At 46.1% G+C, this 25,510-nt stretch overlaps 4 protein-coding genes across 8 annotated transcripts; 2 read left to right on the forward strand and 2 right to left on the reverse strand.

Annotated features, from left to right (window-relative positions):
- The first annotated feature begins 1,256 nt into the window (after nt 1-1,256).
- Nucleotides 1,257-4,845, forward strand: WDR55 (WD repeat domain 55). Of its 2 annotated transcripts, XM_072630525.1 has the most exons (8): nt 1,257-1,393; nt 1,493-1,647; nt 1,785-1,885; nt 2,115-2,202; nt 2,351-2,530; nt 2,627-2,726; nt 2,838-3,007; nt 3,099-4,845. In XM_072630525.1, the coding sequence occupies exons 1-8, from the start codon at nt 1,376-1,378 to the stop codon at nt 3,415-3,417; spliced, it is 1,131 nt and encodes a 376-aa protein (XP_072486626.1). In that variant the 5' UTR covers nt 1,257-1,375; the 3' UTR covers nt 3,418-4,845. The 2 variants fall into 2 exon arrangements, with proteins under 2 accessions (XP_072486626.1, XP_072486625.1); XM_072630524.1 differs by having other exon boundaries at nt 1,361-1,647.
- On the reverse strand, nt 3,815-6,370 carry DND1 (DND microRNA-mediated repression inhibitor 1). Its single transcript, XM_072630522.1, has 4 exons — nt 6,062-6,370; nt 5,820-5,937; nt 4,893-5,354; nt 3,815-4,662 (listed from the first exon to the last, which is right to left on the reverse strand). The coding sequence occupies exons 1-4, from the start codon at nt 6,290-6,292 to the stop codon at nt 4,211-4,213; spliced, it is 1,263 nt and encodes a 420-aa protein (XP_072486623.1). The 5' UTR covers nt 6,293-6,370; the 3' UTR covers nt 3,815-4,210.
- Nucleotides 6,371-6,500: 130 nt separating this feature from the next.
- HARS1 (histidyl-tRNA synthetase 1) lies at nt 6,501-17,933 on the reverse strand. 3 transcript variants are annotated; one of them, XM_072630518.1, is made up of 14 exons: nt 17,796-17,933; nt 16,967-17,144; nt 16,500-16,589; nt 15,420-15,539; nt 14,907-15,002; nt 13,556-13,681; nt 12,950-13,057; nt 12,634-12,732; nt 12,341-12,434; nt 11,907-12,034; nt 11,572-11,814; nt 9,058-9,174; nt 8,693-8,839; nt 6,501-6,935 (listed from the first exon to the last, which is right to left on the reverse strand). In XM_072630518.1, exons 2-14 carry the CDS (start codon nt 17,054-17,056, stop codon nt 6,879-6,881), a joined length of 1,515 nt encoding a protein of 504 aa, XP_072486619.1. In that variant the 5' UTR covers nt 17,057-17,144; nt 17,796-17,933; the 3' UTR covers nt 6,501-6,878. The 3 variants fall into 3 exon arrangements, with proteins under 3 accessions (XP_072486619.1, XP_072486618.1, XP_072486617.1); XM_072630517.1 differs by lacking the exon at nt 17,796-17,933 and having other exon boundaries at nt 16,967-17,154; XM_072630516.1 differs by lacking the exon at nt 17,796-17,933 and having other exon boundaries at nt 16,716-17,151.
- LOC140518382 (histidine--tRNA ligase, mitochondrial-like) lies at nt 17,158-25,495 on the forward strand. 2 transcript variants are annotated; one of them, XR_011971913.1, is made up of 13 exons: nt 17,158-17,586; nt 19,826-19,900; nt 20,347-20,466; nt 20,577-20,672; nt 21,082-21,207; nt 21,319-21,426; nt 21,672-21,770; nt 22,330-22,423; nt 22,957-23,084; nt 23,177-23,419; nt 23,564-23,677; nt 23,855-24,021; nt 24,446-25,495. XR_011971913.1 is itself a non-coding variant. In XM_072630520.1 (13 exons), the coding sequence occupies exons 1-13, from the start codon at nt 17,443-17,445 to the stop codon at nt 24,503-24,505; spliced, it is 1,554 nt and encodes a 517-aa protein (XP_072486621.1). In that variant the 5' UTR covers nt 17,158-17,442; the 3' UTR covers nt 24,506-25,495. The 2 variants fall into 2 exon arrangements, 1 of the variants encoding a protein (XP_072486621.1); XM_072630520.1 differs by having other exon boundaries at nt 23,875-24,021.
- The last annotated feature ends 15 nt before the right edge of the window (nt 25,496-25,510 follow it).

The following is a 25,510-nucleotide window of genomic DNA, read 5'->3' on the forward strand; positions in this document are numbered from 1 at the left end:
TAGGAATGTCATGCCTCTATTTAAGTCAAAGCTGCATGTGAAATCTTGCCTCATGGCTGCAAGAGTTTATTTGCTTTTCTTCCCTTTTTACTAGCTCTTTCCTCTCCCTTATTGTCCTCTGCCAGCTGTAGACAGCTTAAATATGAGCAGCTGAACTGCTGGGAGTCAGATGACAGCCAGCCATACAAATATCCAGCCCCTGATGGATCACTGGGCTGATGGCCCACAGGTTTCTCACTAAATACCAGCTGCTGCCATCCATGATCAGATCTGCTAATCTAGCTCTTGCTGGCTTGCCAGACCTTAGTTCAACTCTCAATTTGGATTCCTTGCAAAAGTCCACTTTTAGGAAGTTGTGGTGTGATGTGGTGGTGGTGTTAATGGGACTTCTGGGCAGGTGTTGCAATCTGCATGTAATCCAAACGGTTCAGCTTAGCTGACTTAGCTTTTTACAGCTATAGAGTTGTATAGTTCTGCTTCAGACCTACGGTAACCCCCAGAAAGTGCGTCCTATGCAGCAGGTATGACTAGGCACAAATGGACGGGGCTCAGGCGGCTAGCACATGAGTAGACCAGTGATCCCCTAGGAGGATATTACCAACGACCTGGCTGTCCAGCAAAGCTACTGGTTAAAAACTAAAGCAGTGGCTGTAACTTCAGAAATGGAGATGACGGTTCAGTGCTGTTCTGTCACACAGAAACAGCCACTTTGGGTCCTGGCGACCATCTGCTTCACCTTTTAAAAAGTCCGGTCATTCAGTAGGATGTGCTGGGCTCCCCTGCTGTCCGGCTGCCTGCTCGGCCTGTTCCCTAACGCAGGTGCCAACGGTGCCTGGCCGTACCGGCGGCGGTCGATGCAACTCCGAGCCCCGTTAATCCGGCATGCCCAGATATCGGCGGAGAGGGCCGAGTGGGGCCAGGGCAGGGCCTGCCCGAGCAGGGCAGGAGCCTGGGGTGGTATTTACAGCTGCCGGAGGGGCACGCCCGCGGCCTCTCACCTCTCCCAAACCTGCAGGAGCTCCCGCTCCTTCCTCGGCCCGGTGGTTAAGCATGGCGACTCCCAGAAGGGGGCATGCAACCCTCTTTGCCGTGTCTGGCCCCCATCCCCTGGGCTTAAGCGGCCGCGCTGGCGAGGCCAAGACGTTTCCTCGGGGATAATTTACTGGGGCCAAAGCCCCCGGATGGGTTCTGCCAACCGGGTCGCCGTAAACTTAGGCCAGGAGGCCTCCCTGCCGCCCCTGCCCAGTTGCAGCGCGGCCTGCTTGGCAACAGCGCATGCTCAGAGCGCTGCTTCCGGCCTCTCCTCGCCACCAAGCCTTCCCCGCTCGGGAGGATTCGTCCGCTTTCCGGTGCCTAGACGGAAGTTGGTATCAGCATGGCGGCCTCCTGCGAGGTGAGGCATGGGTCAGGGGAGTGGGATGCCCACGGGCAGGCGGCACAGGGAGAGCCCCGGCGCCCTCCAACCGCCTTTCTCTCGGCTGCCCCCCTGCAGACCCAGCCCGACACTGAGGAGGGGACGGAAGCCTCGGAGCCCCGGGAGCGGGACACCCCCGAAGACATAGTGTTGGAGGCTCCGGCCAACGGGCTAGCCTTCCACCCCGCGCGGAACCTCCTGGCCGCCGGCGACGTGGACGGGGACGTGTTCGTGTGAGCGCGGGGGAGGGCCGGGCCGGGGTCCTGGAGGGAGCTCGAGTTCGGGGGTGTCGCTCCTGGAGGAGCAGCGTTGGAAGGGATCGGAGCACCCCTCCTTTGGTGGAAGACCCCGTTCCCTTTCATTACCACAGCTTCGAGTACTCCTGCCGGGAGGGGGAAACCAAGGAGCTCTGGTCCTCCGGACACCACCTCAAGTCCTGCCGGGACCTGGCCTTCTCCGAAGACGGGCGAAGTGAGTCTAGGGGAGGGAAGGGCAGCTCCCAACCCCTGGGGCCTTCTCGGCAGGGACGGGCATTTGTGCTGAAATGTGTGTAACACCAGATCATCCCCGAGTTTTTATTGGGATGGTGATGGAATAGCCTTGGCCTGGGAGTCAGGACGGGAGAAGAGGGTTGGTATAGGTAGATTTTTAAGACCACTTCTTCCTCTTTTTTATTTGTAACCCCGTTTGTCTCCACCAGAACTTGTTACCGTTTCCAAGGATAAATCTATTCATATCCTGGAAGTTGATCAAGGTCGGCTAGATAAGCGTATTTCCAAGGCTCACAGGTATGACAGCAATAGAGGAGATAAATTTAGGGGTATTGGTAAAAGTTGGGATCATCCCTTGGGGTACGCAGGACAAGGCTTCTTTTTGAATCTTTCTTCACTGATTTTTTTCTTTTTTTACTACTCAACTCCTAATCTTACTTCACAGCGTAGCTATTAACAGCTTGTTGCTAGTAGATGAGCATCTGTTAGCTACAGGGGATGATAGTGGCAGGATTCGACTCTGGGACCAGAGGAAAGAGGGTCCAATCATGGACTTGAAGCAGCATGAGGAATACATTGCAGATATGGCTTTGGACCCTGCTAAGAAGCTGCTTCTTACTGCCAGGTAAAGAGCCTTGGAAGTTCCTCCCCTCTCCCACTGTCAAACTACTGTCAGGGGTGACCCCCCCCCTTCCCAGTTAATATTGGTTGCTTTTTCCAGTGGGGATGGTTGCCTTGGTGTGTTCAATATCAAGCGGCATCGATTTGAACTTCTATCAGAAGCACAGAGTGGGGATTTGACCTCAGTTACACTCATGAAGGTACAGAGGAGAGGGGGTGGAGACCAAAAGGAAGGGAAGCCTGTAGTCCAGATCATCACATCTAGGATTGGTTGCTACTCTCTAGAAATAGCTCCTTAATTTTCATTGCAGAGGGGAAAGAAAGTTGCCTGTGGCTCCAGTGAGGGGACCATTTACCTCTTTAACTGGAATGGTTTTGGAGCAACCAGTGACCGTTTTGCCCTGAAGGCAGAGTCAGTTGACTGTATTGTGCCCATCACAGACAATCTGCTATGCACAGGCTCTACTGATGGAATTATACGGTAATGAGAGGAGGAAAAGCTGGTGGAGAAAGGATTGGGCACTTGGTATATGTCAGGTTCCCCAGGGACTAATTCCATGTTTTCTCCATAGGGCAGTGAATATCCTGCCTAACCGAGTTGTGGGCAGTGTGGGGCAACATGCTGGTGAGCCTGTGGAACAGTTAGCCCTCTCCCACTGCGGTCAGCTTCTTGCCAGCAGTGGACATGACCATCGGCTCAAGTTCTGGAATGTGACACAGCTTCGTTCAGTGGTAGTGGATGACTATCGGAAGCGAAAGAAGAAAGGTGGTCAATTGCAGGCTCTAAGCAGCAAGGCCTGGGGCATGGATGATTTCTTTGCTGGACTTAAGGAGGAGGAGAAAGATACAGTGCCTGATCCAGTTGAAGAAGAAAGTGAAGACAGTGACTGAAGGGGAAGGTAGTGGGAAAGTCATCCAGACCTGTTACAGCTGAGGAAATCAGGCCCTGCTCTCTTTCATACCAATTACTAAAACCTATTCAAGGGTATTCTTACAGAGGCTGCTTCAAGCAAAGTTGAGACTAAGGCCACTCTGGTTCTGAGACAAGAAGGGAGGAGCATGTTAAAACCACTAGACTCAGTAGTTGACATGAATTTTTTTTTTTTTTTTAAGAGTGAGGACAGGATGACAAAACACATTGTCTATGTCTGTGCTCCTGGGTTGTTGCCATGTCAAGGTTGTAGCCTTCCACTTAAAAAGCTGAAAACTGAACAATCTGTCTCTAGCTGGGCCCTAATTGGAATGCAGAGAAGAACCCTTGTAGAGGATATGAAGTGGACACATAACACCAACTTTAGCTTTTTAATTAAATATAAGAAAAACAGATTTAAACCTACACCAACACAGAATACCAAGGGGAAGAACAGTAGTGGGCAGAGGGGTCAAAAAGTTGACTTTAGGTCTAACTAGCCAAGTCAGCAGCTTGAGGGACAAAACAACACAACACATAAGGATTAGTTGGGTGGAAGGGATGTACCTGACATTTTAAAGGGAATGGAACAGGGGAACAGGGAAGGTTTTCCTAGCTCTAGATCAGCCAGGTTAGCGTTCCCATTCATCCAGCTTCAGGGCCCTGCCCTTCTTGAAGGACGAAGCAAGTTCTTTACCCCACACCTCCACAGCTAACTGGTGACCCACTGACCAGGATGGCTATGACATTAGAGAGGAGAGGAACAACAACTATTTAGCAGCAAAACCACTCCCATCCTGGGCCCTCATTTTCCCCAGGCTCACCTAACACTTCTAGGAGGCGAAGGGACACAGCATTTTTGGCAACTTCATGTCCACTTGGGCCCTCCTTTGTTACAACTACCCAGATGAGGCCACTGAAAGGCATGGGGTGACCAGGAATCACCACCTGGTACCAGAAGTGGTGCCAGCCTGCAGGCCCAGCTCCCAAGCACTTAGTGAGGAATACAGGCATGCCTAGGCGTCTCTGTTGGCATAGCGTTTCAAGGGTGGTCTGGGCACAGCTAGGGGTTATCAGGGTCCCCAATTTCTCAGGTAGGGTCCTTTGACTGTTCTCAGTCGCCAAACCTCGAAATAAAGGACCTTCAGTTTGCTGTCGCAGTCGCTGCTTCAGGTCGGGCTTCAGCCATTCTACTGTCACCTGTTCACCACAGAGCTTTGAGCGCCCTGCCAGACAGAGGACACAGGAATGATGATGGGTGGGGGGGTAGGAGGAGAGAAAACAACCTAAGCATGGCAACAAGCATTTGGACACATCCCACCCCCTAGAACAAACGTTAAACCCCTCACTCCCTAACTTGTTCTTGAGCTTTCCCAGTCCCTCAAATATATGATCTTACTGTGACAAGATTACCCTGTTTTCCTTGACTCTGCCCTTTCTTCCGTGTTACTCCTACCTTCCACTAGAGCCTTCTTGGCCATGGCCGCAGCCCGGTGGGAGCTAAACTTCAGCAGGGCAATCTTTGTGTAGGGGCGCATAAGGCTGGGGAGCAGCAGTGCTTCCTGCAGACCGGGGCCCAGAGGCTGCAGGGCCTGCAGCAAGGCCTGGTGGCTCAGCGCTGGCGGCAGCCCGTCCAGGGTCAGCTCGCACTTCTCGGTGCTCCGGCAGACCAGCAGTGGGCAGGCAGGCCGAAGAGGGTGGTTGTGAAGAGTGGCGATGGCAGCCTGGGCGCCCCGGCGGGAGCTGTATCGAGCGTAGGCGAAGCCTCGGTTCAGACCGCTAAAAGTCATCATGAGGCGAAACTCGTAGAGACGCCCCACTCGCTGGAACAGTGGAATCAGCTGATGCTCATACACATCCTGGGGCAGGCGACCGATGAATACCTCTGAACCTGCTGGTGGGGGGCTGCCCACCCAGCCTGGGGATAGAGTAGGCTTTGAACTGCTGACCTGGTTAGGCGCACTAACCCCAACTGGGCAGCCTCGGAAGCAGGCTTTGCCACTAACTGTGTAAACTCAGAACTTACGCTGGTTTGTAAAGTTAGTAAATTCAAACTAAATTAATTAAGCTCCAATTCAACAATCACTGGCTGTCTAATTAGTATCCCATTATTTCAAAATGCAAATAAAAACCAGCTTCGGGCTGCACCTTAGAGTTTGGCTTCCCTTTTACAGAGCTTAACCATATAGAAAGACTGAGCGTTTTTCTTCTCTTAGGGTGCAAATCAGGGGCAGTTAAAGGGCAATTAACTCACAGACTCAGCTGCAGAAGTTCTCAGGCCACTCCCCCGAGGCTGGGGGGGAAGGGTGTCAGGCGCCGAGCAGTCCCGCAGAGTAGGAAGCTCAGGCTACCCATCCCCTGGGGTTGGGGGCGCACGTTTTACCTGGGGGTGGACCGCCGTATTTCCTTTGCCCGTTCACTTGCACCAGTCGGATCCCCGTTTCCCTCACCCAAGCCTCCAGCGCGGCCTTGTTCACTGGATTCACCCGCTCACACCACAACTGGGGAGGGTGGGAGAAGGGGTGAATATTGGCACTGGTCTTCTGTCCACACTGCGCGGAGGCGGCCAGATTCCCAACCCCCAAGTCATCTCACCCAGAGGATCCCTCACCTAAGGCCACTCACCTCACACTCCCGTTTGGACTGCATGTTTAAAAGGAGCTCGCCCAGCCACACACCTTTATAGCCTCCCCAAGCCTCTGGAAATTTCCCAGACCCCCTAGACTCCCATTGGCTAGGGGGCGCGACCCCGCCCCGCAGGGGAGGGGGGAGAGGGGACACGTGCTCCACCCTCCGGCGTATAAACAGGTGGGAGCAGAAAAACAAGGGGTAGGGGAGGTAGGGAGTCCTGCCCATTTTCCCCTTTCCTTCTTTTTCACTAATCGGTTTAGTGCCCTAGTGTGGGTGAGGAATAAAATTATGTAAAGCCCATTTTCAGTAACACTTTGCGGAAGCAGGTCACCAGGGTATTGCTTCCAAACTGCGGTGCTATCAAAATATAAGAGGGAGACCTCAGACAACTGACCCTGGATCCATAAGAGAGCACAAGAGGGTGACTAGCCGAGAGGAGTGTTAGGCATTTTATTGGACCCACAGGCAATCAGCTTTACAAAAGTCAGTGGTAAATGTCAGCATGATGGCTTTTCTGTGAGAAACACAGGGATACAACTCTACATGTATAATACAGGGGGGCAACAGCCAGGGCCAGCACAGCCAGAGAAGCTTTAGTCCCTGTCAGTGTCCTGAGCAGCTCCAGAAAACAACCCTTTTGAGAAAGTGGCTCTGGCAACCCTTGCTAGTGATTTTACAACAAAATATTATCTCCGCTTTGCCCTCCAGTTCTTCCTGATGAAGCAGAATGTGATAGCAACCGAAGGTGGACTAGCCTCCAAGTAGTGCAATTTCTATCAGCAGACTTCCTTCAGTTCAGCAGATGGAAAGTTTATTGGCTTGTTCGTCTCCTGATTTCTTCCACGAGGTTTTCTCTCCCAACATCCACCTGGCCAAAACGGAAGAATATAGCATGAGAAGTGTCTGTTCTCCCTTTTGTCTCTACAACCTTCTCTCTACCTTTCTGCTTTCAGATTTCCTTTTCTAAAAGTTATGAGAGCTAGCATTTCTATAGCACCTATTTATGTAGCCAGGCACTGTGCTTAGCATTTTTTACAAATGTTATCTCATTTGATCTTCATGACAACCCTGAGAAGCAGGTGATATTATTATCATCCTCATTTTACAGGTGAAGAAACTGAGGCAAACGGTTTAAGAGACTTGCCCAAGTTATCTGAAGTCTAATCTGAATTCAGGTCTTCCTAATTATAGGCCCTGCTCTCTAGCCACTTCACCAGCTAGTTGCTTCAACTGTAAGTCACAGTTCACATGTAACCACAGACTAAGTCTGAGGAAGTTTTGGCTGATGTCCTGAAAGGCACAGAGCTACCACGGCCAGGAAGAACTTGTGATGAGATTTCAGGGCCATCAAGAAAAGTTCAAATTCTACAAAAATATCTTTCCCACCTGCTTGCTAATGTTTTAAATTCCCTTAGCTAGGAACCAAAGCCTTGGATTCTACATTTAGAGATAAAGCTTACAACCCAATTACTGTGCACAGAAAAAGAAATTCACAGGGCTCTGAACTTCCACAGGTCTAAAAACAAGGAATACTTTTCTCCTTGCATCCGTTGCCTTTATCCTGCAGCTTCCTGAGAGGCATATCTGAATGCTTTACCTTGGCTGACAAAAACTATTATGCACAATAACATATTTTCATACATAAGACAATATGGAGCAGTCTCAAAGCAAGGGAGTTCAAGTCCCTGTTGACATTATCAGAGATATATGACTCTGGATAAGTCACTCAGCCCCTGCAGTGTTCTAGGCCAAGGTATCAAACTCAAACAGGAAGGGATTCAGGAAGGTCACATGTTGACTTAGAAAACCTCAGATTAACATTATCCGCGTTGTACTATATGTATTTACTTTGCGAAACATTCCCCAATTACATTTTAGTCTGTTGGACAGCATTCCTCTGCTCTAGGCAACTCAGGGATATCTAGGAATCGTATAAATAACCCTTAGGGGTGGAGAGTTTTCATATCTGGGAGTTCTCTATACCAAAGAAATCAAAAGTCCAGGTCCCATCCCCCAATTTCCTAGGCATAAGACATTGCAAGATTCTGTGGATACAAAGATGAAAAAAAATGCAAGGGTCTGTCATTTCAGTTTAACCAGCTGTAATTTCTAGCCTTAGAGAGCTGTCTTACATTTTTGTGAATTTAAGTTGACTTGTTCACAGGTCACAAAGCTAGTGAATGACAGAAACAGAACTTGAACTCAAGTCTTTCAAACATCAGGTTGGACACTGTCAGCTGCATCCAGCTGCCTCTGACAGCTAAACAAAGGAGCCTAATTCAAGGCAGAAAGCAAGGGGTCCAGCCCTAGGCAAAATGCTCTAGGGAAATCAGAAGAGGGCACAGAAAGCCAAGAATGGAGGCACTGGGGGGAGGGGAGGAAAGGGAGGAAGGGGAGGAAGGGAGGCAGCCAGTCTGACAGCATGGCTTTCAAAAGATAAGACTTTAAAAAGATAAGGCTTAGGAAACAGCTGTCAGGGCAGTTTATAATTTGTGAAGGTGTCCATTGGTGATTTCAGCCTCATTTGAGGCCAAAAAGGGAAAGCAGACTTACTTCAACTTAGATTCCTCCCTCAACCCCCAACTTGGGGGACCTTCCGCTTCAGTTCCCTTTGGGCTCACTCACCTCTTCTCTGCTGGCCACAGAGCGAAGCTTGACAACCCCATCCTTCAGCTCCTGCTCCCCAATGATAGCCACCAGTGGAATACCAGTCTCCTCACAGTACTGCAACTGGGTCAGTAGTTTGGGGTTCTTCTTGTACAGTATTTCAGCCTGAAGAGACCAGGACAGAGCAGGGGCTGAGGCAGAGCCTTGCCTGAGAGAAGACTCCTGTTTGGTCCATGGTCTTCTGCTGGTAGTTCATTTGGTCCCAGGAATTACCACCACTGACCCACCATGGAAAATCAAAAGGACCCCTTAAGACACAAGTTTAGAATCAGTTCTAAAGCAACAGAGCATTTCCTTCAGAACCCCAGGTCATTCATTCTTACCTTAATGCCCCTGTCCCACAGTTCTGCAACAAGCTTCAACCTTTCCTCCAAGAGCTTCTTTTGGGCTGCAGCCACAAGCACCTGGGTCTCTGTTGTCCGAACTTTTTCTTCAGAAGCCTAAGGAAGGGACCCATAGGGACACAGTGATAGCTATGACAAGTTAGTAGTTTGGCAAACTGATTCTCCTCAAGCTCCTGGGCCAGGAGGAAAGGCAGAAGTTGGGAAGAACAGCCCAGGAGGCAATCTTTCTTCCCATCCCATCCCCTCCAGTGGAATTACAGCCAATTCAGATTTACAGTCCAATCCCTAAACCAGATAATACATGAATATTCACAAGATCACAATTTGAAAAGCACAAAAGGGAGACCGGCCAACATCAGAACAAGTGGGTAATCTTTTATACAGTCCCTAGAGGGAGAACTGATTAACAAAGTCACAGATCTTTGTTTTCTTAACAGCTCCAGGATATAAACAGGACCTCAGAAAGGATTTTTCCATTTGGTTACACACCCACCTTCACACATACATCCACACGCACAAAATCTAGTAAGGAGAAAGGGGCTCCAAAATCTGACATAAATTATTCAGAAGTCTCAAGCAGACAGTTTGAAAACGAGGGAATTCATCTCAGCCTCCAGAGAGCATCATAACTCTGGGCCTGAGGCTCAATAGATATTACTTCTATTTGACAGAGGAAGACACTCAAGTTCAGAGAGTTTATTGCCTATGGTGACACTGCTGTTAGATATCTATCCAAGGTGAGGCCTACACCAAGGTCATTCTGCTCCTATATCAGGGCTCTGCTCACTCTACCGCCTGATTTCTGAATACCATTTATTGGAATGACAGAAGGCATGCTAAGAACACCTGACTCAATGAGTAGCTGCTGGATAAGGTGGTCCAGAAGATTTCAGGCTGGGGTTTTCCACTCTCCATGTTAGGTCTAGGTATAGGTTTGCACCTCCCTGTATATGTTTTTGAACCAGGGCTGGGATTTCATGAGTTAAGGGGAAGTTTCCTGTGGAGAAACTTCTGCTCAGTAAGGTGGTCTTGGAGAACTGCCTGGGGCACTGAAAAATTCAGTGACTCTCCACCAAGACTGCCATACTAAGGATCAGAGGTCTTGAGTCCAGGTCTTCCTGCCTCCCAAGTTAGCTTTCTATCCACTACTCCAAGCTGCCTTCCCAACCTCTTTTATGCTATCTATAAATCATAAAGCCTTATGTGTGAGTCACTATAATTAAAGTATGCATGCAATGATATTACCAATTTGAATACATCTAGATGTATTCAATTAGATGGTAGAGTCTATCCCAGAGGTGGTGAACTTGTGGCCTTGAGGTCACATATGGCCCTGTAGGTCCTCAAGTGCAGCCTTTTGACGGAGTCCAAATTTACGGAACAAATCCTCTTATTAAAGGGATTTGTTCTGTAAAGTTTGGATTCCATCAAAGGGCTGCACTTGAGGACCTACAGGGCCACATGCAGCCTTGTGTTGACCTGAAAATTTGTTTAAAGGAGGCAAACAGGCTAGGTGATATGTAAATTCATATTGTTTATTCCCTTAAAGCTAGCAGATAGATGCTGCAAGCAGCCAAAACATAAGCTCTGATTGTCTGATATAAGAATGACCAGCCTTAAATGTTTTAGAACAATCCTCAACTCAGAATCTGTCATTGAAATTTATGATCGCCATATATATTTAACCATATTATGAGAAAGGAATCTTCTTAATTAAATAGGTGGTAAATATAATAAGAGAGTTGACAAAGTGTCCAATGAAATTATGCCCTAGGATATTTGTGTTTTCTTTACCATTAACATGCCATAACATAGTTAGTATGTGTCCATAAAATATTAAGATAAGAAAACGTCCCATTATTCAAGACAGTGTCTCAAGTTAAGGGTCTCATCCTTAAACAGAGGACTAATGCTCTTAAGTCGTCAACCCCATCTGGCTTTGTTGACATAGGAAGAGGAATTCTCTGAGTTTCCTCAGAGATCAAAGAAGTTGTTAGGTCCAGGCTTTTGTTCTGATTGATTAATTCAGGCTTTGGCCCTTATTAAGGTCCCAAAAATGATATTAAATGATTATTACTTGAGACTGCAGGTTCCCCACCCCTGGTCTATCCAGACAGAATCTCCCTTATTCCTCTCTATTTTACACTCCTGGTGCAAACAATGGCTTTGCAAGCAATAGCACCAAATATAAGCTTTGTAGATAACTGCCTAGGAGGAGTACCAAAGGCAAGCAAGGACCTACAACAAAGAAGGCCATCACCATAAGGGACTCACTGTTTGGAGACAAACCCTGCAGGCAAGGACCACTTATGGTGATAGCCTTTTCTTGACTCTCCCTTCAGAAATAATGCCCCTTTCCCAATTATGGGATAGTTTTAGATGTTTAGGGACAGATGTACTAACTGGTATATGAGTTAAAAAGCTAATTAGCCATCTCTTTCTTCTCCTTAATTGTGAAATGGAATTGACACACATACCCCAACGGGGCCCTACCTCCATCCTGTGTTCCACAATGGAGAAGATCCTTTCAACCCCAATGCTGAGCCCCACACATGGCACCTTGCGGCCCTTGGGGTCAAACATGCCAACAAGCCCATCATAGCGCCCTCCAGCAGCCACACTGCCCACACCAAGTGCTTCCTCCCCTTGTTGGGCTGGAGTCTGAAGAAGCACTGCTTCATAGATCACCCCTGTATAGTAGTCCAGGCCTCGGGCCAGGCTCAGGTCAAAGGAGATCTGTGGGGACATGGAGATATGGTCAGTCTCAAAGGTGAGACATGTCCTGTGATCCTCTACAATCTGCTGGGACCTGCCCTTCCCCTACTCACCTTCTCTGTAATTCCAAACAGGGTCAGATACTCGAATAACAGTTTCAGGTCCCCCAATCCCTCCAGGGCCTGCTTGTTCTGTGAGAGTTTAGGATCCTGCAGTAGCTGCTCTACTAGGGACACTCCACCTGGGAAAAACAGACAAAGAGAGGAAAGGGTGCCACCATCAATCTTTCATAGATTACTTGGATCACATCACAATCTAACACCACCTCACTACCCCACTGTCTAATCTTACAACCAATATGAGTATTTACCTCATACATAAGGGTCAAAAATTGAAAGAAAATCTGAGGAAATAGGAGCCACTAAAACAACATGCACTGGAAGAGTGGTTCACATGTAAGTAGGAAACCCAGCAACATCCTCCCCTTATCCTCCCCACTGACCCAGAATGTCATCATAGGCTACCTCCTCCCCTCCCAAATTCTTACCATGCTGTTTCACATAAGCTCCAATATGATCTGCCACCTCAGGTGCCAGGCCTTTCTCTTCTACCATTTCATTCCTCACATCTTCCCATGACATCTACATAGACATTGGATTCAAGGGGCCCAGAACAATTTACAACAATGGAAGGAAGCTAGGCTTTATTCTTCAGGATGAGCAAAGGCCCCTCAACTCAGAGTAAAGGCCCTCTCTCTCCCAGACACTGTTTCCCATTTTCCAAGACAGGGTAACTTTCAGGGGAAAGAAGTAGGAGCTATACAAGTAAGTTAGTTGTCACCTTGTCTAGCTTGTCCACTGAAGAGCAAATCGTACGGAACTTGCTGTCAGGAACACCACAGACATTGAACATTCCATCCAGAATTCGCCTGTCATTCACCTGAAAATTCCAAAATTACTTTGAGTTGTGGAAATACCCACCTTTAACTTCTTCCCTTCAAGATCCATGATAACTATAGTATTCTAAAGGTCTATTTTTGCCTCTCCAGGTTGGACAGGAGAGTTCAGCCATAAGAGGGGAAGACCAGGACTGCTACTCACTCCTGATTGTTAGCGCCATAATTACTACCACCAGGGCAGACAGTCTTTCCTTTCACCTTGATAAGGAAGTCCCCCAGCTGAAGCGCGCTCAGGATCTCACAGATGATCTTCAGACACTCTGCATCAGGGATCATGGGGTCAAATTGCCCGGCAATGTCAAAATCCTGCATAAAAAGTGACAGGAAGGAGCCCTGAGTCAAGAGGACCAATTTCCAGCCCCCAAATCTCCAGAGCCTCCAGACCCCCACAGGCAATGTCCTTTCCCTCATATGCAAGACTACAGACCTTACTGATCCCTTTCACTGCCCTTCCAAACCTGGAAGATGACACAGTCATGAAACTCTTACGACTATGCTATTTTACTCTATTTCCTATTCATCTCCATCATCTCTTTTGGTGAAATCTCCCTGCACGTGCTTTTCCTTTAGCCATTTATTCACTTTTTCCCTGCTCAGACTAGAGCTTTAATTAATTCTGATGTGCATACAGCTGGTTTTCACATCTTCATTTTTAGCTCCTCATCATATATTGTCATCCTGACGTATCTAGACACAGGTATCATGTCTATATATGCTGCTCAGGAAAGTGAACACTTAACTAAATTCTAACTGATCTCAGTGAGGACTCAATGCCCTGAGCTTTCTTAGCTCTGGGACACTCACACACTGGTAGAACTCCCGGTAACGGCCACGAGTCATTGCAGGATTATCTCGACGGTACACCTTTGCAATGTGGTAGCGTTTAATGTTGGTCAGTTTATTCATTGCCAGGTATCGAGCAAAAGGAACCTGTTGATGGGTTAAGGAGAAAGTTCCTCTTGTTCAGAGATAATTACTACCACCAGCTTGAGTTTGTCCTTCATTATCAAAGAAGACCATGACATCAAGATGATGACATGACTTGCAGTTGACTTTGATTCCAGTGTGGGAGGGCTGTGCAAGGTCACCAGCCTCACTTTTCCTCTGGAGCTAACTGGGTCCAGTGGCCTGATATTCAACAGGGCAACTGGAGATGGCCTAGGATGAAATGTGAGACCCTGACCCTTTCACATCTTACTTTGAGTGAGATACACCCATTCAATGAATAGGCTTCTTTAAGTTGCTCAAGGGATGGCCCCCTTTAATAAAAAAAAAAAATCAAACTGGGAGGGGACTTGTTGTGCAGTCTATGAACTCCAGAATGAATTGTGTTTAAGGCTTGCTGTTTGAGCAAAAAATGTAGCCAGTAAACCCAGAGGCAAAAAGGCAGCTTTGGCCACAGAGTTTACTTTCCTCTGGGCAGAACACAGAGGAGAGGAGAGCAGAGGAGCTGCTACTCACTCAAGGTTTGTGTTTGTCCTTCGTTCTCGAAGAGTACCATGTCATCAAGATGATGACATAATAAAAAAAAAATCAAACTGGGAGGGGAAGACCCTCAGGATTCCTAAGAAAAAGAGTAACAATTACAATTACACCAGAAGAAGCTATCTGAAAACAAAGTGGCCACACTCTCCCCAGGCTCCTTGTGCAATTGGATTACCCTAGCAAGAGTTATCGGAACCTTGGAATACTCAAAGGGACGACACCTGACACTGCAGAAATACTAATATGGAAGAAACCCTGCACTATGCTTAGTGCCCACCGGACCCATATTATGACTGCTTTTCTGGAACAATTAAAACAGAACATCATTCTTTACTGAAGATCTACTCAATGGTCTAAACAGTCTTCAAGACAGGCAAAGAATGGTTTTCCAGAATCAGGCAATTTATAATGGATTCAGATGTGAGCCCTGGCACTATATTAAGTTCTTGAATGGTCTTCCTAGGGGTGGGCCCAGCTAATTAGAATTTGCATCTCTGTTTTAGAGAGGGACTTCATCTAACTCGTTCTCCAACTGATTCTTTGGATCACTTATTCAAGAATTTCTTCTTATCCATGTCCAATGTTCTCTGAATCTGAGGATTCCATCACCTCCTGTCAATTAAAGTCCAGTCTAAACGACAGCATCCTAGAGCTCACTTTGAAAGGATACGGTGAGGTCATAACGAAGAGCCAACAGCTCACCACCCTGATCTTTTAGGTCATAGATGAGCTTAGAGTCCTCCCCATACTTTCCAGTTAGTGTTTCCTGGAAGGAAAAGATGAAAATATATGATTATTTCATTGGCTGTGCCTAACCCTGGATAAAGATGCCTAATTGCATATCCCTAATAACATAAGAGGTGCAAACAATCAACTGCCCTGTAGGGTGTTCTGTTGGAGGACTTCAAGAATATTTATGGTTGCAACTACCCCCCAATAAAAACATCAATCCAAAACAGGAACCACAGCCACAGAAATCAATGTGGGAAAATTATGTTGGTTCCTACTTTTAAACATCAATCAAGTTCCTGTACATCAGGAATAGGGCTGGGCTTGTCTACACCCATCTTAATAGTTGATCCCTCATGACTATATCCCATTGGTATCTAATCGACTTGTGTATCTGCTCTACATTCCTCCCCATCTCTTTGCCAAACGCTTCTCCCTTGGCCTTGGCCCTCACCTTCAATTCAAACACAGGGGTATCTATTACTTCGGCACCATGGCGCTTGAAGCAGCTGATGATCACATCAAAAACCTTCTCTCGAACAGCCATCTGCTTAGGGCTGTAATCCCTGGTGCCCTAGTAGTCAAAATAATCAAAGGAGAAAAAAAGCAAGCAAACAAGCAACTCAGTAATAAGAAAGCGGGAGGAGTTGGTATTTCAGAAGTATTCCATTTATAATCTCAATTATAATGGAACAGAATTGCATTTAATTTCCTTTTAACCACCAAGCCAAATCTGCATGGACTGAAGGGGGTTAGGTAGGATAGCTATCATCTAAATAAAAGAAGGCTTTTAACTTCTGGCATTAGAGTTGTGCTTGGAGAGGGATATTTGGTTGGTTGATTTTTAAGTTAACTGTCTTAATATAAAAAATTTTTTAAAATTGATTAACTATGGAATCCCTAAAGATAATCTACATTTTATTTCTATAACAACTAATTGGGAAGTGTGGGGAAAAAAAAAGCAGATATTTCAACAGACAAGAGTTGCTGCTGTTCTTAAGAATCTGCAGTAGTGTTATTTCTCCCAAAGGTTGAGATGACTAAAATCCTGCCTATCTTGACAAAAACAGAACGCACAGGTACAACTCAATTCCAGCTGAATGCCCAAAAGTGTCTGTTTTCCGAAACACGCTAAACACTTCTTCCTCCCAAGAGAAAGCCATGTTTTTAAGTCTGTAGTGGCACCGTGACTAGACCTCTCCTCTTGAACTTATTTAATTTTCTTTTGGGGCTTCTGTCACTAAATTTTTGAAGGTAGGGTCTAATTGAAGGTAGGGTCTAAATATTGCCACCTTTGTATCTTCGGTATCTATTAGTGTCTTGAACTTGTTAAAGTGAACTGACCACACACTCATGTGTGTGTGTATGTGAGAGATGTTGGTCTTCTCTAGTGGGAGCCGAGAGGGAGAAAGAAAGGATTTGGAACTCAAAATATAACCAAGAAAAAAACACAATATATAAAAATAAACCGAACTGACAATGCAGTGAGGCTCATCAAACACCCTCGGAAAGGCTTCTCTAAAAACACATTTACCTTTGGAGTTTTAAGCACAAACTTCTGTTTCCCTTCATCAGGGCCCAGCTCTGCCTTCAACTTCAGGAGCTTGGAAACCTCCTCCTCGATCTGCGAAGGAAAGGCCTCAATAAACACGGGAGTTTGGAAGGATGTGGTCCCTAGCCGGGGCCCTCCTCCAGGCCTCTGACTCAGAGCAAGCTGTGAGACCGTAGGCCAGTCACTTTCCCTCCATACCTCCGTTTCCTCATCTATACAATGGGATTCAAAGCACCGGCAGTCTCCCAGGCGCTGTGACGCTAAAGCCAAAGAAAGAACGTGGAGCTCCTCAAAGGATCGGAACGAGGCCGGCGGGGGAGTCGCCTTCTGGACCCGAGTCTCGTCCCTGTCAAGGCCCTCGCCCAGCCCCTTTCCTCCTTCCATACCGGACCCCTGAGCCAGAGCTCCGTCCACCCCGGGCCCCGATCCGGCCCTCTCGGGGCCCTCACCAGCTCGGCGCCCGCCTTCTGCTGCTTGAGATTCCGCACTCTCTCGCCCTGGAGCCTCACAGCCTCCTCCAGCGCCGCTCGATCCGCCATCCTTGCAACGGCCGCGGCTGTCACTGACTGCGGCCCCAGAGCTCCGCCGGCGAACCGCGCCCAGAGGCAGCTTCCGGCCGGCGGGCGCCTGAACCGGAAGAGCGGAAGTCTGGAGGCCAGAGCGGCCCATCCCCTACCCTTTCCCACGAGACGCTCCGCTCTGGCAGCCTGCCTGCCCCTTGGCGGGTTTGATGCATGGGAACATCCGGCACCCTTTGCCTCAGTTTCCCCCTCCCTAACCTGGTGACCAGCCCGTTCTCACTCCCTGGACCCAGCCCAAGCGCCTTCTCTGCCCCAGTCCTCCCTCCCCCTTCCCCCCGTGTCCAGCCCTCTGCGGGTGTGCACGAACCCCAGAACCGCAGGAAGAGAAGCCCCCTCCCCGGGCCATGCAGCGCCTCGGACCCTGGTCTCGGGAGGCCTGGGCCGCACTGGCCCTCCAGTTGCTGCGACCTCCCCGCGCCCCCTGCGCCGGGGCCACGCTGCTTTTCCGCCGGGTGCAAGGAGGCTTGGGGCAGCCTCCAGCGCGGGAGGTACGTTCTGCCTTCCCCCCTTTCTCTCTGGGCGCTCCTTGGCTTCTCTACTGTCCCAGCTTATCGGTCGATATGGCCCCAGTTTGGGTTGGAAGGGAAGAACCGTCGGGGTCCCCGGCAGGCTCGCCAGCTGTTCCCGGCCTGATTCTACCCCTGTGTGGTTGAGCCCGCTCAAAGCAAGGACTCCAGCTTCTGAATGTGTACCCTACCTTATGAGTAGATTTAAAAACGCTTGATTTATTTTAAAGACCTTAGTTTCCTCTTCGGTAAAGCGAAGGTTTAAACTAAGTGGGCCCTCAGCGGCAGAGGGGTTGGTTGGGCAGAACTGCCTTTGGATCTGGAGCAAACGAACCGCGGTGCTTCGCCCCCTAGTGTTTGTGACGGAGCCCCACAGTCTGCGATGTCAATTTATCCCTTTATTTCAATACGTTTTGTTCAGACTCATGGTACAGAGAGCCTCGGGACTGTCAGCGGAATCATCCGTGGGAATCTTTGAAATCCTCACTTGAATGAAGACTTCACGCAAGTCTTGTTTGTCATATTATGGAGGGGATCCCTGTTTAGGTACAGGTTGAGATAATTGGCTTCTGAGGCCCTTTCTAGTACCGAATGAACACATACTAAATTCAAAACACTGGGCTAAGCACTGAGAATACAAATAGAAAAGCTGTGCAGTCCCTGTTCTCAAAAAGCTCACCCTCTAGTAGAGGAAACCACATATACAGAATGTTTTCATTGCAAATCAGATAGAAAGGTCCCATGGTCCTTGTGATGAAGGGCCAAAGCAGGTAATAATGGTTTCTTTGGAGATTTTATGGTCCTAAAATTTAGAAAGCTTAACCTCTCTAAATTTCTGTTTTCTCATTTTAAAAATAGGGATAATACTTGCACACTCCTTACTTTACAGGTGTCTGGAAAACACATTGCAGACGTTAAAGAATTATAGAAAAGTGAATTATTACTGTAATCATTGTTAGAGATGAATACATTGCTGCCCTGAGAAATTAAATGATTTAAATTAAATGATCAATCACCCAGTTATTAAATAGGACTATCTTGAGGTACCACTCTGTGTTTTCTCAGGTTTCCAAAAAGTCTTATTGTATAGCCTGCTATAATCTAGTATTTTTTCATTCAATTGCATTTTTTTACACATAGAGCCAAAAAAAATGATAGGGTTCCTTCCCTTGAAGAATTTACAGTCTAATATTGTGATGCAGAGAAAATTATGTTGAATTTGGATTCAGAGGACTTGAGTTTAAATCTGAATTGTCACTAATTCCTTGTATGACCTTGGGTAAGCTAAGTAAAACTTTCTAGAATTCAGTTTCCTTATCTGTATTTAAAATGAGTTAGATGGTCTTTAAGGTCCCTTCCAGCACCAAATCTTTCATCCTTTTCTTTGAGGGGGGTGGGGAGATGGAAGGGAATAAGCCTTTATATAGCACCTCCTATGTGCTAGGTAGGCACTATTCTAAACACTTTTTTACAAATATCTCATTTGATTCCCAGCATCCCTGAGAGGTAGGTGCTGTTATTATTCCTATCTTACATTTGAGGAAGCTGAGGCAAATAGATTGTGACTTTCCTAGGATGACACACAGCTAGTAAGTGCCTGAGTCCAGATTTGAACTCAAGTCTTATAGACTGTAAGCCCAGTGTTCTAGCCACTGGGCCACCAGCTGCCTCAGTAGAGGAGTTAATAATCTAAAGCTAACAAATAAAAATCTAATAAATTATTCTTGTATCATAATCTGGTTTATTTTTGTATCTTTATTTTAAAGCAACTTTCTGTAAGAACCCATCTAGATCCAAAGGGCCATAGCCCTTTTGTAGGGAGTCACCTTTCTGATCTGCCATTTTTATTACTATATTTTGAATGTAGAATTAGAGTCTTTTTAGGTTCTGGTCTTGCCATAAATTTATTTTTTTTGTAAGTTCTTGTTTGTTTCTGGGTCTTAAGTTTCCTTGGGTGTCAGTTAGCAAAAAGTCTTGAGTAGAATTGACTAGCTGAGTTTGACTGAATGAGAGTAAATCATGCTGTATGGTGGGATGGAGATATCAATACAATGAGAGCCACTGGGAAAAAGATCTGACTTCATTCAAAATCCTTTATGAACACAATTCGGGCACAAGTGTGGAGCCTGTAGGACTTTCTTCTTGTAACTGGAAGACTAGAAATTCTGGGGGTCAGAGATAAGTATCTCTTGCTTAGCGTGCCATAATCATTTCCTTTCAGTTTGCAGAGGCCAGGTTGAAGATTCAGTCGGAAATAGATAAAGAGAAATCCAATTTTGTTATCAAGACTCCCAAGGTAATCCTCTTCTCTCATCCTTTTTGGTCTCCTTTTCCAGTATCCTGGGTGCTTGGGAAGAGCAGTCTGCCCTTACCTGAGGTGGGACCTTGCAGTGAATTAGCGTATCATATGGTGGATAGATTGCACTTGGAGTCAGAAAGAGCTGGGTTGAATCCTACGTCAGTCATTTACTAACTATGTAACTTTTCTCAGGATACTTCACTTCTCAGTTTCTTCATTTGTAAAATGGGGATGATAGCAGTACTTACCTCATAGGGTTATTGTGAGAAGAGAGTGTGTAAAGTGCATTACAAACCTTAAAAGTGCTTTAAAAGTATAAACCATTGTTGTAAGGTCTATTCATCCTTCCCTGTTTCCTGCAGGGAAATTTCCTACAAATTTGTACAATTTGTTTTTAAACTTTTCACCTTCTTCCCTTTATTCTGGTTGCTTTTGGCTCATAGGGTACCAGAGATCTTAGCCCTCAACAGATGGCTATTCGAGAGAAAATCCTTAATGCTATCATCAGCTGCTTCAAGCGCCATGGAGCTAAAGGGCTAGACACTCCAGCATTTGAACTAAAGGTGACAGAAAGAAAAAGCGGGGGAGGGAGGAGTAGTATTGAAATTCTTCCTTTCTTAGCCTCCAGTATCCCAAACCATATTTTTTAAGCTATAGATTTGTGTTTGTCCAGGAAGTGCTAACAGAGAAGTATGGAGAGGACTCCAGACTCATCTATGACCTGAAGGATCAGGGTGGGGAGCTCCTGGCTCTTCGATATGACCTCACAGTATCCTTCTAAGAACTGTTTTACTTTATCCCAGACTGTCCTTTCCCAAGTCAAGGGAGGGAATTGTAGATGTCATAGTCATATCTGGAGCTCTGATTTCTGTTTTATGTTAGATGGCTCAAGGAAGCATGTCCACAGTAAAGTAAGGACTGAAGGTAATGGTGAAAATCAGGCTTTCAAACTTAAATAATCTGGGAGAATTAAGGATTGAGGTGCATAGGAAGGAAGGATCCCAGGGGTCTTAAACCACTTAGATCCTTGTTTCCCTTTCCCTGAATTTTCAGTTTGACAAGATGATGTTGGAATCTACTGCAGAGATAGGAATTTCTCTAGTATCTGATTTGTGTAGATGCAGTTGGTTACCAGTTCTGGAAGGGAGAGTGCTTTTTCCTTAATCATTTCTTGTGAGGTCCCTTTTGCTCGTTACTTGGCCATGAATAAGATAAAGAAGATGAAACGCTATCACATTGGGAAGGTGTGGCGACGGGAGAGTCCCTCCATAACCCAAGGTCGATACCGGGAGTTCTGCCAATGTGTGAGTGACTGGGTCAGTGGACAGTGAGGAGGGAGTTCTCTGAGCAATGCCACTGGTAACCCAGGTTTAATTAGAGGATTTTCAAATTTTCACTGTTTGCTTTTGCTACAGGATTTTGACATTGCAGGTCATTTTGATCCCATGATCCCTGATGCAGAGTGTTTAAAGATCATACATGAAATCCTAAATGCATTGCAGTTGGGGGACTTCTTAATTAAGGTGAATGTGAAAACAAAAGAGGAGGGGGGTGTTCATGACCTGAGATTATTTCCTTTAGGTTCTCCTCTTTTCTTCATGATGGTCCCAACTTTATCCCTTGGCTTTAGCAGCTGTTTCTGCTATAGTCTGATTGCAGGGCTTCCCTTCTCCTTTTACTAAAGGGAATCACTGGGAAAGAAGAATGGATGGATCTCTCTTTTGAGAATAGGTGTTGATGGAGTATCTGGTGCATATGGGATTCACAGGTGAATGACAGGCGAATTCTGGATGGGATGTTGGCTGCCTGTGGTGTCCCTGATAACAAATTCCGATTTATCTCTGCTTTGGTGGATAAGCTGGGCAAGGTAACAAAGGAATATCTTTTCATTTTCCCTCATCTAAGATTTTGTGGCTTACGTCTTTCTGGGCCGTTGTGTTTCAGAAACTTAAAGAACAGTGTAAAGTAAACTATCTTATTTACTTAAAGAAAGTTATTGTAAAGAGATATTGTAAAGAGAAAGTTTAACTAAATCGTGACCTGGTTTCAGTCCTTAATTGAAGTTTACCTCTTCACCTAATAATAGTTCACTTTAACACAGAAATGTAAGGTTTTCAAAGTGCTTTCCTTGCAACAATCCTATGAGGAATCCATTAAAATTATCATTATCCTTACTTTGCAGTTTAGGGAATAAGCAGTTTAAGCGACTTGCTGTGGGGCACATAACTAGTAATTGTTGAAAACAAAATTCCAACTTAGTTCTTTCCTGAACTGTAGGTTTTTGCTGTATCTGTTACGCTGTCCTGACTCTTGTCAGATTTTAGGCACATGGTAGGCATTCAAATGTCTACTGATTGAATTATAATGCCTCTTGTTACAAAAGAAAGCAGGGTCTTGGATATGAGCTAATATTTCTCTATCTGCAGATGTCCTGGAAGGACGTGAGACAAGAGATTGTAGGAAAAATGGCTTTGGCCCCTGAAGTGGCAGATAGCATTGGGGTTTACATCCAGCAGCATGGTAAGAAGCAGGTTCCCCAAGAATTAGATGTATATATGATAGGGACTAGATCTGCTGCATATCTAACATTGAGCCCACTTTTCTAGAGAGAGACAGATCCCTCAGGAAAAAGCTGGTCTTGAACTTATTTCAGCTTTTCCTGTCTTTTTTGCTTCTTTAGAAGGAAGAAAACAGAAGCAGAGGAATAACAGCACCATAGTTTGGATTTTTTTGGAAAGTTCGTGATTAGAGTAAAAAGGACACTGAACTTGAAATTAGGAAAGACCTCAATTAGAATCTTGCCTTTGATGCATATGGTTTTGTGATTTAACCTTTCTGAGTCTCTCCTTATTTATGCAATGGAGTTAATAATCTCTGTACTGCTTACCTCACAGGTTGATATGAAGAATAAATAACATATGTAAAGCAGTTTGAATGCTAGCTATTTTTATTGTTTTATTCATCTTGTTTTTTTGGTTGTGTAGACTTGTTTGGATGAATTCTAAAGATCCTGTTTCCCCTGTCTATCTGACTTTTATGTTTGACTTTCTCAGGTGGAGTGTCCCTAGTAGAGCAGCTACTGCAGGATCCTAAACTCTCACAGAACAAGCAGGCCTTGGAGGGATTGAGAGACGTGAAACTGCTATTTGAGTATCTGGCCCTATTTGGCATAACAGAGAAGGTGAGTAGGGGAAGGGCAGGCCCCAGCAGATTGTAGAGGATCACAGAACAAGTCTCACCTTTGAGACTGACCATATCTCCATGTCCCCACAGATCTCCTTTGACCTGAGCCTGGCCCGAGGCCTGGACTACTATACAGGGGTGATCTATGAAGCAGTGCTTCTTCAGACTCCAGCCCAACAAGGGGAGGAAGCACTTGGTGTGGGCAGTGTGGCTGCTGGAGGGCGCTATGATGGGCTTGTTGGCATGTTTGACCCCAAGGGCCGCAAGGTGCCATGTGTGGGGCTCAGCATTGGGGTTGAAAGGATCTTCTCCATTGTGGAACACAGGATGGAGGTAGGACCCTGCTAGGAATAAGTGGAGAAGTCCCTAACACACCTTCTATGATTGGGACCCTCTTTCTGAAAGAGAGATGTTTCTAATCCTGATTTGTTGAAGAGGAATTTTAACCAGTGTTTTTTTCCTGTTTTTCTTTTCTAGGCTACTGAGAAAATTCAGGTGACAGAGACACAGGTCCTTGTGGCTGCGGCACAAAAGAATTTCCTTGAAGAACGGATGAAACTGATTGCAGAACTCTGGGATGCTGGGATCAAGGTAAGATAGAACAGGTGCCAGTATCTTGTGGTCTGGGGAAACATTCCCCTGAATCTACCTGGTCACCATTAGAGCAGCTTTCTAGGGGAGGAGGGCCAAGTGTTGGGATGAGTCTTTTCTCCATGGGGAGGGGGGTGATGAAGCAGTGGGTATACTATATCCAATATCAAATCCCAGGGGTTATCTGTTGCTTCAAGGCTGAGATGCTATATAAGAAGAACCCCAATTTCCTGACTCAGCTGCATTACTGCGAGGAGACAGGCATTCCACTAGTGGCCATTATTGGGGAGCAGGAGCTAAAAGATGGTGTCATTAAGCTTCGTTCTGTGGCCAGCAGGGAGGAGGTAAGATGGTGATGGTAAGGTAGGGCAGATCAAACTGTCCAAGAGAACTATGGTTGAAACATCTTTGGGAATAGTGAATTGTAGGGAAGCTGAGATTCTAGAGAAGACAAGTAGCCACCACAGTTGCCTGGGATGAGGGGCTCAGAAATTAAGCCAGAGACAGATGGCATACCTCTACATGGTTGGATTTTGGAATTTAGTTAAACAGAGTAATCAGACTACGTGACCTTGCCTTCTGTGAACTTAGTTTAATTTGGATAAATGGATATTACAAAAAAACCCTTGAGATATGCACATGCAAACACCTTTATGATAATTGCATACATAGATGCTGACAGACTATAGGGTGAAAGAGCTAGCAAGCAACTAGAGCAGCTGAAGAATCTATTTTTCTATAATTTACATGACAACTTTCATGTTTCAGGTGGACGTTAAACGGGAAAATATTGTAACTGAAATCCGGAAGAGAATATCTGAATCCTGATCTTGCCTGTTTTTCATCTGCTACTTGTTCAAGTGGTGAAGATCTAGTCCACTATAATGGCCCTAACCAGTGTCACATTTGGGCCTGGGTCGTCTGTACATCCCTTCTACCTTCTTCCTGCCACTCCCTCTTCAGTGCTTTTTGTTTGGAGGTGGGAGAGTATCACTGGAACATGGGCTCTTGAAACCTCTTGCTTAAAATCAGTGGTGTTTGAGAGGAAGCGGAGCATCCACTTTTAACAGGAAGGGATAGGGTTGTGTATAATAAGAATATGTAACAAAGACACTACAGAGGCAGTGATATGTTTGTACTATCACCAACTACAAGCAAGACCTAAGTTGAACTATGTTCTCTGAGCAGTCTTTGAGAGAGTTAAACTCTGAAGAAATCTTGAAGTGTGAGGGAGTTTTTTCTGAGGTCAGAACTCAGACCCTCAGTTAAGATCTGTATCAACTGGGAAACAAGCTGGACTGTCCCCGAGATATGCTTCTAGCCTGTTTACTGCCTTTCTTTGGGTTTTGTAAGGAGCCAGGAAGGAGGGAGGAGTGGATGTCCTGATTGAGTCCAAACTCAGATGAGACAAAAAAGGCATGATGTGACTACCTTTCTAACTTTTCTCCCTTGGACTAGGGTTAAGCTAATGTTTAGCTTCCTCATGGTTTTGGATGTTGAACTGAGTGGGTCACTTTAGCTCTCCGGGCTTCAGTTCCTTATGTGTAAAGTGAAGAGATTGAGCCAGATGACCTCTGAGGTGCCTTCTAGTTTGTACATATATGAAATACGTCCCCATGAACTATAACAACAAAAAGGAACACTTGACAAGGGTGAGATTGGTGCTTTCCCCCCTCCACTGATACTGGGCTATACAGCTATTATATCATTGCGATCTTTTTCTTGGGCCAGAACAGCTGCTGTTACTATGCTGTGGCTTGCCACATGAGCAACCATTTGGAAATGATTTTGTAATATATTAAATGTAACTAACTTAGATACTTTGTAATTAGA

This window comes from Notamacropus eugenii, chromosome 1 (genome assembly GCF_028372415.1).
Source record: "Notamacropus eugenii isolate mMacEug1 chromosome 1, mMacEug1.pri_v2, whole genome shotgun sequence".
Taxonomy (NCBI): Eukaryota; Metazoa; Chordata; class Mammalia; order Diprotodontia; family Macropodidae; genus Notamacropus; species Notamacropus eugenii.

What these genes read in the sequence shown, in the direction of transcription:
- LOC140518382 (XM_072630520.1), top strand. Translation starts at nt 17,443, where the DNA reads ATGCAGCGCCTCGGACCCTGGTCTCGGGAGGCCTGGGCCGCACTGGCC. An exon ending in GGTTTACATCCAGCAGCATG is followed by an intron (nt 22,424 to 22,956) that starts GTAAGAAGCAGG and finishes TGACTTTCTCAG; the next exon opens with GTGGAGTGTCCCTAGTAGAG. An exon ending in TTGTGGAACACAGGATGGAG is followed by an intron (nt 23,420 to 23,563) that starts GTAGGACCCTGC and finishes TTTCTTTTCTAG; the next exon opens with GCTACTGAGAAAATTCAGGT.
- DND1 (XM_072630522.1), bottom strand. Translation starts at nt 6,292, where the DNA reads ATGGGCAGGACTCCCTACCTCCCCTACCCCTTGTTTTTCTGCTCCCAC. An exon ending in AGTCCAAACGGGAGTGTGAG is followed by an intron (nt 5,938 to 6,061) that starts GTGAGTGGCCTT and finishes CACCCTCCCCAG; the next exon opens with TTGTGGTGTGAGCGGGTGAA. An exon ending in CAAGAAGGCTCTAGTGGAAG is followed by an intron (nt 4,663 to 4,892) that starts GTAGGAGTAACA and finishes TCTGTCTGGCAG; the next exon opens with GGCGCTCAAAGCTCTGTGGT.
- HARS1 (XM_072630516.1), bottom strand. Translation starts at nt 16,901, where the DNA reads ATGGAAGGAGGAAAGGGGCTGGGCGAGGGCCTTGACAGGGACGAGACT. An exon ending in TGGGGGACTTCCTTATCAAG is followed by an intron (nt 12,733 to 12,949) that starts GTGAAAGGAAAG and finishes TGGAATTTTCAG; the next exon opens with GTGAATGACAGGCGAATTCT. An exon ending in TGTTTGGAATTACAGAGAAG is followed by an intron (nt 11,815 to 11,906) that starts GTGAGTAGGGGA and finishes ATGTCCCCACAG; the next exon opens with ATCTCCTTTGACCTGAGCCT.
- WDR55 (XM_072630524.1), top strand. Translation starts at nt 1,376, where the DNA reads ATGGCGGCCTCCTGCGAGGTGAGGCATGGGTCAGGGGAGTGGGATGCC. An exon ending in GTGGACGGGGACGTGTTCGT is followed by an intron (nt 1,648 to 1,784) that starts GTGAGCGCGGGG and finishes TCATTACCACAG; the next exon opens with CTTCGAGTACTCCTGCCGGG. An exon ending in CTTCTCCGAAGACGGGCGAA is followed by an intron (nt 1,886 to 2,114) that starts GTGAGTCTAGGG and finishes TGTCTCCACCAG; the next exon opens with AACTTGTTACCGTTTCCAAG.